This window comes from Lolium rigidum, chromosome 5 (genome assembly GCF_022539505.1).
Source record: "Lolium rigidum isolate FL_2022 chromosome 5, APGP_CSIRO_Lrig_0.1, whole genome shotgun sequence".
NCBI lineage: Eukaryota > Viridiplantae > Streptophyta > Magnoliopsida > Poales > Poaceae > Lolium > Lolium rigidum.
The window spans coordinates 66,868,372-66,883,038 of record NC_061512.1 but is presented as its reverse complement, the minus strand read 5'-3'; the positions used below and the strand labels follow the sequence as shown (position 1 = coordinate 66,883,038).

Here is a 14,667-nt window from a genome sequence, read left to right as displayed (position 1 = left end):
AGGGGCGACCACACCATATGGCGGCGCGGCCGGGGCACTGGGCCGCGCCGGCCTATGGTCCGGGGCCCCGGTGCCCCCCTCCGGTCCTTCTCGTGTGTTACGGATGCTTCCGGGCAAAATAGGAACACGGGCGTTGATTTCGTCCGATTCGAGAATATTTTGTTACTAGGATTTCTGAAACCAAAAATAGCGAGAAAACGAGGAACTGGCACTTCGGCATCTTGTTAATAGGTTAGTTCCAGAAAATGCACGAATATGACATAAAGTGTGCATAAAACATGTAGATAACATCAATAATGTGGCATGGAACATAAGAAATTATCGATACGTCGGAGACGTATCAGCAAGTGTCACACAAGACACTCGCCACCCAACTCGCGCCCCTACCCCTGCGCCACACCCATGTCGCGTCGCCGCCTGCCCTACCCCTCACCATTGTCGGTGCCACCGATTGGCTCGCTTCTTATCGGAGGCCACAATTCATGCATGTGTCCACGTGCGAACTTGCCGAGACCCGACCCCTGTTTGCAACCCGTCACCTCAACACCGCCCACTAGGGTCGATGTCCATGACATGTTCGGCCATTTGCGTGAACGAGTTTGAGGTACAAATCTGGACCATTTTCGGCCGTTTGCGCCAAGGATATTGGCCATTGACACATCCATTTTTTGAATAGATGGGCATCATCAAGTTCTCACAATCACATCAACGTGCTCCAGCGCTCTCTGGTATCTCTAGGCTCGTAGAAGGCAATGCTCCAGTGGTTCACCATGATATCAATGGGAATGCTTCGACAAGCCCTATTATGTAGCTGGTGGCATCTCTCCTAGCAGGTCCACACTTGTGAACACAATCCATGCAACGGAAGAAGAGAAAAAGAGGAGGTTTGTCAAATAGCAAGAGGCTTGTAGGAGACATGTGGAGAGGGCATTTGGTGTGCTCCAATCTTCTATAGGATATTATTCCTCAACCTGCTAGAACATGGAGTGTGGTGACCAGAGGTGATGACCATTTGTGTGATCATGCACAACATGATTGTGATGAAGACCTCCATGAGCAAGGATGATAATTTCACGGTGAGTTGGCTGAGTCATAGCCTGGGGCATCATCATTTGAGAAGTTCCCCCATATGCATCATGAGCACCGTGATCGCCATGTTCACAATCAGCTTCAAGCGGATCCGCCTGAGCATTAGTGGGCATTGGAAAACTAAGAGTAATCATCTCATCTCCTTTTATTTGTTTTTGTTGTGAACTATGTTGTTTATTTGGTGGACTACATTGCATGTAAACTATATTATTGTTTATTATGTACATTATTTAAATTAATTGGGTTACAACTGATGACGTTGGGACTTCAAGTGCAGAGTGTTGTGTGAGCAGAGTATTTTCCCCACAAGGATGACTCGAGGATTTATATCGAACTCTCGGGGAACTAGACAAAGAGTATTCTCTTCTCTCTTCTTCTAGCAATCCTACAAGTAAAATAAAGCCCTGTGCCCCAATTACACCGTGTGGTTGTCAAGCACAAGGTTTCGTGTAAGTAAATAAACCACAAGTAAAAATAAAGCAAGTAAAATTGGATAAAATAAAGTAAGTAAGTAAAAATTGTAAAGGGGATGATTGTTTTTGGTGTTTTGGATGCAAATAACAAAAGTAAATATTTTTGTATTTTCGGATTAAAATAGTGCCGCAAATAGAAAATAAGATAAAAGCAATATAAATGTGTTTCTTATGATAAAAAGTGGACCATAGTTCATGGGTTCACTTGAATATTCTCTCTTTTAAGTTGTAGTAGACAAATATTAATTCATCAATGAGATATGAGGATGCAAAATAATAATATAAGTAAGATAAACATTCATATAGATATCACGTCCTAACATAGATATGATGCAACACATCTCTCTTATACTCCACAAGAAAGGAAAAACTCCATGCAATCTTGTATTAAGAATTAACAGAGTATAGCCATAAGTACTTTAACATGATGTTTGAATATCAAATATGCTACCTTGACCAAACAAGATCATCACTATTGTCATGTGGCGAATATAACACATTCACTTTATTCCTAGTGAGGTAGCAAAAGAAAAGGAAAAAAACCATAATAGATCATGAATTTATTGTCGATCACTATCCAAACACTAACACCATGCTACTCCATCTAATACACGCATCACCCCACACACGCTCTTGCATAGATGTTAGATCAGAATAAATACTTAAAAACGGGGTACATAATATGCATCTATCAATATATTTTACACATAATATGATCAGATATCATAGAATAATATCATAGAATAAGGATCTACCACATATGTATTACAAATATGGCCATAATCATGTGAGGCAGCTCATATGGCACTAAGAACTATGAAGAACATGAGAGAAATAGATCAAGCTACAGCCACAAACCCGTAGTCCAGAGTTGGACTACTCTCCCTTGATCATGGTGATGATGATGGAGATGTTGGAGAAGGCGGGGATCCCCCCGGTGGTGATCGCAACGGAGTTTCCCCCTCCAATCTTCTCTGATGCTGCCTCCGTTTTCGTGTTTCTATCTTTCCGCGTCGCTCTCCTCCCAAGAAATCTTCGGGGCCATATATATAGTGATTATTAGGTCAAAATACGTTAGTGGGCGAAAAGATCACGCGATTTGGACGATCGACGGCCGAAAGAGGTCAGGTGGTGCACCCTACCTTGCCGGGCGCGCCACCTGGGCTCTTTTGGGCCTCAGGCCCTTCCAGGTGAGGTTCCGGTGCCCAGGTTGCTTCTCCCGATGAAAAAAAGATGCTCCAAAAATCCCAGGTCAATTTGACTCCATATAGGTCTCTGAAAGTGAAAAATACACAAAACAGGGTTTTCCTGTTCTGCAGAGTTATAAACCAAATAAAGGGAATCATTGGTAAATCTCTATAAATCAATGTAAAACATGATATTATCATCATATATGTTGCAAATATATGGTAATTCAATATGATAAAGGACAAAGCTCATGTATGCATTTTACATGCATTAACAACATTATTGTTTTACATTCATATGTTCGCCGGCTGGGATTGAAATAGGGAAAATATCAACTTGGTGTAGGGGAATATTGCAAGTATGTGGGTTTGGTAACTAATGAAAATCCCTATGAATTAATGTTTTCATTGAGTTTATATGAAGGAATATTCCATAGATAATGTGTGTAGTCCATGTGTTAGATTCAAGTGTGGATGCCAAGAAGGTAAAAGATATATCCTGAGTATTTGCATCAAGATCATCAATTTGAAGAGAAGAATATGATAAGATTAAGATCTTGAGAGTTTGATTCCAAGAGAAGAATTCAATATATGACTCTATGTCGGTGTCATGATAGACTCATAAGTTGAGATATGGTTGACCAAGGTTTAGAGAAGACAATGAAATGAAAAGTTCTTTATGTACCTCAATATATTAGGAAAGAGCATGAGGAGATATAATGTTGACCAAGACTAAGATCAAAGATTGATTTCAACTTGGTCAACACATGAAGCATAAATACTGTAAAACATGAGATCATGTGATCTTGTGGTATGATAAGCTTTGTCAATTACTCTTTGTAAACTAACCCATCATATCTGTGTTTTCTATGTGGGTTATGTTACTTATGTATCTTTCCATGTGAATGCATCAAAACTAAGATCTCATATAGCCCATGAAAGGATAACATCAAGTGGTGATCGTCATCAAGGTTGAGAAAGGCAAGCTCAAAATAAGCATCTTTAGAATATCATGTGCTTGAAACTTGCTTCGATTTGGTGATAATAGACATGTGAAGATGTGCCTTAATGAAGCTATCCCATAGTGGTGTGTGACTGCTCAAACTCTTCATCACAGACCGTCTTCCATCCAAGTCAGGTGGTGCTGCTTACCGTCGTCTTCAACATCGTCTATTTCGACTCATCTTCACTAACGTTGTCATAAAAAATGTTACTGATGTGACAACGACTGCTACACCTCCACCACCACCTCCACCAGATTGGTACATGCGTCATATCCCGATATGTTTAGTGATGGTTATTGTATCATATGTCCTTCATGTTGACATCTAGTATGTTCGAGTTTAGTAGTTGTTATCGTCATGCTTAATATTTTAAAATTAATCATAAAAATTGTGCCTAATTATCCAACACGGCCAACCATCATCTTGGAGTACACTTCAAGGCTCCTAGCTAAATATGTTTTGTAAATATCTTATATGTATTTGTATTGTCTGTCCATATATAAATATAAGAGAGGGGGGGCAAGGCATGCTATCAATGCAGCCTAGATTCTATGGAAACTTACACATAGATATATATATATAGGATAAATACTTCCTACTGCTGGGTGTAACTACACCCATGTCTCATATACGACCATACGGAAGTATGTACCATACTTTATCGGTTTGAGTATGTTCTTACACTATATCTAAGATATTCTAAATCAAGTTTGGTGAAAAAAATGCAAGTGAGCATGTAGTTTGCACTATATAGCCGAAATACATGCATATGTATACGTAAAAATGAGTCTACGTAAAAAAATGTACATACTGCCTACAAAGTATTATATATACTACCAAAATAGTCTAATATACTTCATACTACATGTACATACTCTCCGGTATGATAGATACTCTCTAGATTATGAGAAACACGCGTGGGTGTAACTACACCCGGGTGTAGTATGAATATGTCCTATATATATATATATATATATATATATATATATATATATATATATATATATATATATATATATATATCCGTATTAGAAAAAAAAGTCAAGTTACTTATTCCAGGAAGGAGGGAATAGTTTCCGAGTAAAGTCTGATTTAAACCTTGAATTCATGGTGAATGTCCGGATCGAACCCTCAATTCTCAATCCCTAAAATCGACACCCTGTACTTATTAATCCCGGTTAATCTAAACCCCGGACGTGTTGAGACTAGTTTGGTGCAAGGAAATAAGACAAACCCCAACCGAGATTGCATTTGCTCTCTGAGTAATGTGGCCCATATGTCATGTACATCTCTCTCATTGATGTCTTTCTCTATCTGCTCCATTACCGAATCAAAATCAATTCCCCTTGGACGTCCAGCCCGTCCTCACCTCAGCCCTTTGGGAGAAAATTATGCGGGAGTGGATGTCAGAGAGGAACAAATTAAGGAGAGAGATGGACATGATATATGGGCTAGGGTAGTCACGTTGATCCCGGCCAGGATCGTCTTATTCCCAGTGAGCCAAACTAGCCAGAACAGGTCCAGGGTTCAGATCGGTCGGGATTGATAATCGCAGGGTGCTAATTTCCGGAATTGTAAGTTCAAGGTTCTATTCCGACACCCACTATATGAGTTCAAGGTTTAAAATCAACTTTACTCTTTTTTTCCGAGCCAAGTTGGCAAGGATCAGTTACGAGAAATTTGTTATCTTTGAAACCATTCTAATCCGAAGAACATGGTTCCTATCGTTCCATTTTCGAAATAAACGGGCGTCAGTCTGATGTGAAGCCGGTTTCGCCTCCCTCTCTCACAGAAAAAATAACCAGAAGCGAAAAAACACTCTTCGTTCACACTTCTCAGCACACAAAACCGTGTACGCTCTAAGAAAAACAGTGTACACGTCGGATACTCCTGAGAAGAACTGCACGGAGTCGGTCTCCTTGCACACAAAAGAGAACACTAGGGGGCGCCGGGAAGGAGGAAGCCCTCGCCGTCCTTCCACTGCCGTGATGCGGCCTCGTCACCAACCCAAACACAAACCCTTCCCTCACAGCGAGAAATTTCGGCCCCCAAAACCGTTCATCGCCCCCACAGATCTCTCAACCAATCGTACCGGCCAGCGAGTGGGGAAACACTAACAGGGCGGAGCCGCCGGAAACTCCACAGGTCTGCCTATGCTCTCCAATCCTACTCTTGTCTTCCAATTCCTCTGCTTTACTTTGGGTGTCAGTTATGTTCAGTAAAGATGCGGCTGTCAGTTTTCCTTCGAAATTGCCATGTTCACGGCTCACGGCTCACGGCTCACGGAGTATATGAAAAACAGTTATTACTGTAGTAGAATTAGTCCGCTGACTAAAAGGAATTGCCTGCACTTGTGTGCTCACTGTCCTCTTATCTCTTACTGACATCACACTGTTGCGGCCATCTTCTTTTCAGCAGCAGAATAAAATGGGCAACTATCTCACAAGCACAGCAACGGCTGAGGAGCATCATGTCCGTGCTAGACCAGCAAGGAGACTGAAAAATGAACAGGGAAGACCGATCGTTAGACTCGAAGACCTTCCGGAGGTATATGTGTGTCTAAATCGCCTTTTCATTTGACTTTCCATTCTATCTTCTGAACTAATAAGTGGTACGTTTCTTTTTCTTTCTCAAGGATGTGCTCTGTACGATTCTATCAAAATTGCCCGCAAAGGAGGCCGTGCGGTCCAGCATTTTGTCCGGCGAGTGGAGATCCGTGTGGACAACCTGCACCAAGCTGAGCTTCAACGGCGCCGATGCGTGTTGGAGCGGTGGCCGGAAAACGGAACAACGGCGTGCCCAGGTGTTCATCCAACACGTCAATGCGGTTCTGCAGAAGCACCGTGGCAGGGGTATCGAACAGTTTGAGGTTAAATTCACATTGGACAGCAAGCTTGCTGACCATCTCGATAGCTGGATTAGGTTTTCGATGTCGTCCCGTACAAAGAATCTGGCTCTTGATCTGGCACCACCGTCCAATTTCCTCAGGCATGGGGATCATTACAGATTCCCGTTTGAGCTTCTGGACAAGGAAGGTGTGTCCTGCCTACAGCGTCTTCAGCTTTGCTTTGTGTCTTTCGAACCACCGCCTGCCCAGTTCCTAGGTTTCCCGAACCTAAGGAAGCTTGCTCTCCATCTCCTCAACACCACGAGCAAGGATCTCGACAGTATATTGGGCACTTGCTGTAAACTCGAGTGGCTGAGCATCGCGAGATGCCATCTCAAGGACGAGCTGAAGGTGACTCGGCCATTGTCCCGCCTGCATTACCTGAAAGTCATGTACTGCGACATAACCAAGATAGACTTCCATGCTGCAAACCTCTCCACTTTTGTTTACAATGGACGATTCATACCTGTTGCCCTACGTCGTGCTTCCAAACTGGAAAGTGTGAAGATTTGGTTCAGCGGTACAACATTTCAGCACGCTCTCGCCTCACTTCTGGACGGGCTTCTAGATGTACAGAACCTGACGTTGCAGCTTTCTTGTCAACGGCTAGAGGTATATATTTTACTGGAGCAATCAATATCCGAGTTATGATTTGGTTTGCGTAACGTCATTTTGCAATATATGACCTTTTGCTGTTTTCATGTTTCAGACCCGATGGGTGTTAAACAGCCCTCGCATGTTTTCTCAGCTCAGGCATGCGCAGATGGATGCAGCTTCAGTGACTTGAAGTTATCAAGTCTCCCGGTGACTTGCCTTCAACATCTACCATTAATTTCGGATCGAACAGACCACAACCACCGGAGTCAGAATGGAATCCTCACCGTGACTACCAGTTTCACAACACTTGTGTGTCCAAACTTTAAATGCATCTTATTCACAAACCGTGCGTTTAAATAGGCTCAAATTTTTCTAGAATGGAGAATGGAACGTATATGATTTACTGGAACATTTTCGAATTTTGCTGGAAAGTTTGAATTTTCAGTTTAAAATTTCGGACAAAAACTTAAAATGTGGCTTATTCACTACCCATATGTTCAAATTGACTGAAAATATTTCCAAAAATGAATAATACTCCCTCTGTCCATAAATAGATGTCGGAAGGTTCGTCTAAATTCGGATGTATCTATGCACTAAAGAGTGTCTAGATAGATTTGAATTTAGACAAACTTTGGACATCTAAAAATAGACAGTGGTAGTACAATATATATTATTTACTGGAGTTTTTTTAAAAAAAATCTAGGAAGTTAGAATTTTGAGCCATTCAACGAGGAAGCGTCGGGCAACATTTGTTGTTGCACCGGTCATTCAACGAGGACGTGTTAGAGGCGACCGTACGATATGCGGAGTGGTGGTCGGCGATCGACAACAATAACGTCGTCGACCTAGGCGGGCCTACTCCTGCTCTGACGCTGGTACCAGCGATAAAGCCAAAGGACGACGACTCCAACGACTTCAAGTTTGGATCGGACGACGATGACAGCGGCGGCAATGGCGCTGATAGCATCCTCGACTTCAGCTCCTTTGACCATCCCCATAAGATTTTTGTTTTCATCTAGTAATATATATTTTGCAAACTTTGTACAAATTTGAATGAAATCCGACGTTTCTTTTGCAGTTTCAATTTTTACACAACTTCTAAGTTATTAAAGGTCGCCGGTGTGTGAAACCTCTCCCTAAATTAAGGAGTAGGTGCTGACGCCTATTTAGGAGACGCCGATAGAGATGCTCTAAGATTCACTAATATTGTCTTTTCTTTGAATAAATGGCCAAGTGCACGATTGATTAGGCTCCATACATATTGCTAATTTGATTGGACATGCAAGCTAGCAATATATTTACAACAGAGCAACCTCACATTAGTCGTACATACATGAGGCCGGTTTTGACTGTGTTAAAGGGGCCAGGTCAAGGAAATTTTGCCTCCACTCGTTCATGTACGTTGGATGAGAAATTAATGGTAGATGTTGGAGGCAAGTCACCGTCAGACTTGATAACACCAAGTCACTGAAGATGCATCCTGCGCAGATACTGCTTCTCCTTACCGATGAAGATGAGGACAAAATTCTGTACTTGGTTTCTTTTCTCAGGGCTGCTCCCTTCATTGAAAAGCTTGAAGTACATGTGAGTAGCATTCTCGATCGGATCTTCTCTGTTACTACCTGCATATAGTATATACTACCTCCATCCCAAAGCTTAAGGCTTATATTATTTTTAAAAAAATCAAACTATGTCAAGTTTGACTAAGTTTTTACCAAGAATCATTAATATGCAAAATACAAAATTAATATCATTAAATAGATAATGAAATATATTTCCGTACGGTATCTACAAAATATTATATTTGTTAATAAATTGTTCTAAAATTTTGCACAAACTTTACTTGGTTTGACTTTTTCAAAAAAAATATAAGCCCTAAGCTTTGGGATGGAGGTAGTATTAACTGCTAGTATTTTGTTCCAATACCTTTTGTAATCTTTGACGTTGTTGTTTGCAGTTTCTTGGCCTTCCCTCTTTGTGGTTTGCAAATGATGGCCCTTTGAGACAAGAAATACCCACAAGTGAATACAAATACGTGAATCTGAAGAATGTACGCGTTACAGGATTCAGAGGAGCAAGAGGCCAAGTTGAATTCCTTGTGCATGTTGTGGAGAATGCCCCTGAGATACAGGTGGTGACTGTAGATACAACTCAAAGACTAACTGACGCTTTTGATCCAGATGAAGCAACCCCAACACTAGATAGTGTTGCCCTTGATATTGTTAGAGGTCCTCTCCTTAAGAGACTCCCATCGCATGCAAAACTTTCACTTGTTTAAGATAGATAGGTAGAGGTAGCTGTGTACTTTTAAACTCCATAGAAGCAACAAGTGTAATACTACAGTACATTTAATCTGTTTTAAGGCTATGCCAACGATGAGGAAAGGAGACGGAGCAAGGAAAAACAGCAGCCAGGACAACAGAGATACAGCCCGTCTACAAAACTCAGAAAAACAAACTACTCTGCAAAAGGAACAGATTTGCAACCAAAAGAAGAACAAACTTGCAATTACATTTGTATCATCCTAACTAATCTACATACTCCTCTCGGTGAAATACATGACCTGTTTAGCCATCATATTCGTGGGACGGAGGGAGTACACATGAAATTAACCAAATTCAGTATAGATTCTAAGATGCAGGTTTTTGTGAGTGGATGCGCATCTGTATTAGGCCCAGGAACACAACTGTGATGTTTCACTGATTCACTCGATAGCGTACTAAGGAGTGCAATACAAGGGCACATCGTGGTCATGTCACTTCAGCTTCTTGATAATGTGAACGAGGAAATTTTAGGAGAGGACAAAAATTCTAAACAATAAATATAACCTTCTATATACCATAACAAAATGGTCTTAGAGCTACAAATACTCCCTCCGGCTCTAAATGTACATTTGCTACTTAAAGCAAGGTCCACAAATGATCTACTTCTGAGTTTCAGAAATCTTAACCATCTATATAGATAATGTTATTTTGCTAGGAATCCATTGCTAAGTTCCATTTTGTCTCAAATTTCAACTATGTTGCCAGACTCAGCAATAATTCGATTAGTCCATCGGTCTAGCAGTCAGCAATTAAAGGTCTATGTTCATCGAAATGAACTCTCAGGACTCTCTTATCATTCTTCTCTCCTGTCACAACTCACGTTGTCCTGATCACAAGCAAGAATCTGGATTATGAAGCATTTCACACAATGAAAACTAATGTGCGCCAATCAAACGTCCAAAAATTCAGGCACAGAACAAAATAATCAAACTCCAACTGCAGCTTTTTTCTGTCAGTAACAAAAGCACTTGTTCATGTACAGGAACATGCTCTAGCTAGTAGAAACCTGAAGCAATCTGCACTATCCAGTATCATCACGTTCCTTTGCAGCCTCCACAAAGATTAGTCTTCCTCGAATTATCTGATAACAGGAGTGAACCAATCAAGATAATATCCAGACTTAAACTACATAGCACCAATCAGGTAAAGTGAAAGCTAAGTACTATTTCACATCTAGATCCAAGATCGAATTATGTTTCATTTAACTCGTGGGTTTTGTCACTTGACTCGAAAACGAGAAGAATGAGATGCTTATGATGCCAAAAATTAGTAGCGTTATTCAGTGCTATAATTCAAGAACTTAGAAAGACTGGGAAAATAAAAGAGGATGGATCTGGCTATAGCAGTTATGTTGTCTTTCTCCCCCCCTTTCACAAAACCGCCAGGACCTCTGTTTATTTATTCATAATAAAGCAACAATTCTGGCCAATATCAAAAAGTACTAACATTAGTTCCACAATCAATTTTTATTTTTGTGCAGTGCCTTATCTAAGGCATTTTCTTGTTAAGGGTCTAATAAACGGAGGGAAGTAAGCTACAGTTAAACAACCAGAGTTGTGGTACTGTGCTTGTTTCAGTAATAACAGGCCAACGACAAATGATGTCCGAAGGTTAAAACCAATATAGATAGTGAGTGAACATAGCACATACCCTTCCATCCATTGCCTTGACAGCTTTCTCTGCCGCCATTTGGGATGAATATTTTACAAAACCAAATCCCTTTGGCCTTCCAGTTTGGTTGTCTCTCACCAAACGGACTATAATTGATAAGATAGAAAAGGATGAATCTACATATTTCCAAGGAACCAATTGCCCTGTGGAAAACAGGATGAAACAATTCCTGAAAAGCATAGGTATAGTACCTTCTTCTACAGCTCCAAATGGTGAAAATGTGTTTTTAAATTCTTCCTCTGTTGTGTAGAACGATAACCCTGCAATTACCAAAAAAGGAATGAGCCAACCTTATATCATACAGAATTACCATCTCAAAAGAAAAAGACAGAACGACACGTCCCTATGAAAATTCAGATTTTGTAACGTTTCAAATGTGCATAGATGATCTGGGCATATAAATGGTAGTGATACAGTCTAGATGCAAATTGTTGAAAAAACCTACAACAACTGTACTTTCTTCTGTTCTGGGCTTGAGGTGCAGAGCAACTAATATGTGCAGCACCTCTCAATCGCAACAATCTTCCAACATGGAAAAGCACTCGAGGAAGAAAGCATTAAAATTTCTAGAGTCAACAAACTGCAGAGCTTGCCACAAGCACGCCGTGACTACAAATTATACCTTGCAGTTCATACTTTATAAGCTTTACTACAACCAGGAGAAGTCTATTATAGTCAAACAGTATTCAGTCAGAGGTATTCACTTACTGCTCACAAATATCTCGGTGCTGAAAGCTTTCGTCCCTGGGACCCGAGAGGCCAGACCCAGCAGCCCCCTTACTCTCATCGTCATCATCAGAGAGGGGCGGAACCAACGTGGCGCGTGAGCTTCGGTTTAACCACGTAATTTTTTGGAAAACATACTCCGCGACGAATGAAACTGTTTGGATTGGAGAGAAAGATAGAGTCGGGTGGAAATATACTCCTATTTTTAGTATCAAAGTGAAATATCCTCACGACTCACGAGGGCACTCCAGCTGGAGCTCGCCGAGGCGGTTGCCGGAGAAGGGGCAGATCTGGCTCACGGCGGAATCAAAGGAAGGGGGAGAGAAGAACTGACCGCGCCGGCCGCTGGCAAACGGTTGAGCGGAAACAAAGAGAAGGAGTGCCCAAGCTGATTGTGCTTGTGGGCTCCAAAACTTTTAGGACTGTAAAGAGAGTTGGCTCGTGGGCCGCTCAAAACCAGTTCACATTCTGATGTTGTTTGATTTTTCTACGAGTACATTTTTTGTTTTATTACAAACTAGTAAGAATGCCTGTGGGTTGCACCGGACAGACAACCACTGAAACCGGCGGACCTGTTGTGCTGGATGTAGAGCTTCGCTCCCTGCCACCATCGTCTTTGGGTTCCAGATCAAGGAGGCGATCGGGACGGGAGAGAGCATCCAGTTTGGCTTCAGCAACGACAGCCTTGACCCTCATCCGATTTTACCTGGACCGCATCCGCCACATCGCCCGGTGCCAATTGATATCGTTGCGAACAGACGACCGGTTCCATGTAATCAGTTGACCAAGGTAGTCACGCTTTATCCTTCATGTTAAACAAGATTAATTCTTAAATGACTGGGCGAGTTCTTCTCTTCGCCCACATGTAATACCGCAAACTTGGAATGATTGTGTACGCAACCGCTATTTATTTTTAATTTGGTGCATGCTCCTTTCGCAGAACAATGCGTGTGTAATGTTGTTGATTAAAATATATTTGTCGCTATTTAAAATATTAGTTTATAATTGGAAAGCATCGTCACTATTTTAATTTTGTCTTAAAATTGTTTGATCCGCCTTACCTCATTCTTAGTACATTAACAAAATCAACTCAACCCCTAACCCGTACTTAATTTAATTATGTAATCCACTCTCTGTACTTCGTTGTTATTTTTATACTATGTTTTTAGTACTAAGTATTGGTTTATGTAATCTTCTCTTGTATACTTCGCTGCTAAAATAGTTAGTTAGTTTAATAAGTATAGGAAAATTCCCGCGCGTTGCGGCGAAGCCTTCCATCCATCTCCAACATCTTGTTATATATTTAAATTTCTAACAAAACATGGTTGTGCCTTGCAACAGAAGATAAAAGAAAAATTGTGCTATAGATCGAGTAGAGACACAAAACGTTAGCTCTTGTTGCTACCGTTGAGTTGTGTCGCAAAACCATCTAAATGGTTTAATCATTCTCTTTAACACCTTCAACGCCAAGGCTTTCTACAGTGAATTGCAAACTATATTCCAATATATAGATACATAGAAATTTAGACATTGGCCGAGCTGACCAAGGTGCACGGTAGTGCCACAACCTAAAAAAAAGTTGGGCTACTAAAAATCTGCATTGTATGTATTCATAAATAAACATGCATTAATTATTGAAATTTCAAATTCCACAATATCTGAAATCATATAAACATGCATTAACTACTGAAATTTCACACTGTCGGAAATCATATTCCAGCAAAGAAAGTAATAAAATATGTTTGTGCCTTGCTACATCGAGAATTTTATTTATCAGGTAAAAATAAAATGCATGCAAAACATGGGTCTGACAGTTTTTTTTTTGAAACGGGGGCAAAAGCTTTGCCCCATTCGATTAATTAAGAAGAAGAGTTTGACAAGAAAGTCCTAACAAAAGAAGAGTACAAGAGACTACTCTCGCGGCATGATTTGACCCAAGCGTTTAGCGCCGGCTAAAACCCACAAGCGGGCCTCTCTCTTAATCTTATCTAGAATTACATCATGGTTGGCATAATGCGTGTTGTTTTAATTCTTCAATCTGTCAGACCCCTGTTGGGGTCTGACAGATTGAAGAATTAAAACAACACGCATTGTGATGCTTATTTATCGACTTATAAGCTATTAAAAGCTTCCACATACGGAGTAATAATAATTGTTCATGATGAATTATTTAGCCATCAATGTGATGAACATCTTCCTAGAGCCAAGGATGACTATCCTTCTCCGTGCATACCTAAGCACTACTCCAAATATTGAGTACAATCTAGACAGCCAAAAATTCATAATATCTATATCTAATATTGAGGCGTCAAGGATGTGACAATTTAATTATTTTGGTTCCACCAGTTTACACATGTAAATTTACCCCAAAGTAGACCCAAGCAATTGAGCGCGCTCCTGGCCGAGGAAGTATGAGCATACCTATAATGTAGGAGATCATGGGCAGATTGGTGAGAGTTCCATGCGAATTCAGAAGGACCTAGCAACACATGGGAATCATACGCAACCTAGCAGAAAAGATAGAGCCGCGGGCAGCAGAATTGCATTAGTACCATTCTTCATGTGCAATTTCAGACTCACATGCATTAGTACGTTCAGATTTGTGAGCATCACCATGCCCTTGTCCATCCATATGACCATATCTGACGACAACAGCAGGAAGCACTACCGGAAGAGAGGTGTCCGTCGTTGGCTTGCACATAGCACAAC

At 40.9% G+C, this 14,667-nt stretch overlaps 1 protein-coding gene across 2 annotated transcripts; it reads right to left on the bottom strand.

The window, feature by feature from the left end:
• Nucleotides 1-10,388: 10,388 nt before the first annotated feature.
• Nucleotides 10,389-12,326, bottom strand: LOC124654766 (organelle RRM domain-containing protein 6, chloroplastic-like). Of its 2 annotated transcripts, XM_047193755.1 has the most exons (5): nucleotides 12,197-12,326; nucleotides 11,941-12,112; nucleotides 11,424-11,492; nucleotides 11,212-11,318; nucleotides 10,389-10,642 (listed from the first exon to the last, which is right to left on the bottom strand). In XM_047193755.1, exons 2-5 carry the CDS (start codon nucleotides 12,026-12,028, stop codon nucleotides 10,583-10,585), a joined length of 324 nt encoding a protein of 107 aa, XP_047049711.1. In that variant the 5' UTR covers nucleotides 12,029-12,112; nucleotides 12,197-12,326; the 3' UTR covers nucleotides 10,389-10,582. The 2 variants fall into 2 exon arrangements, with proteins under 2 accessions (XP_047049711.1, XP_047049710.1); XM_047193754.1 differs by having other exon boundaries at nucleotides 11,941-12,321.
• Nucleotides 12,327-14,667: the final 2,341 nt, after the last annotated feature.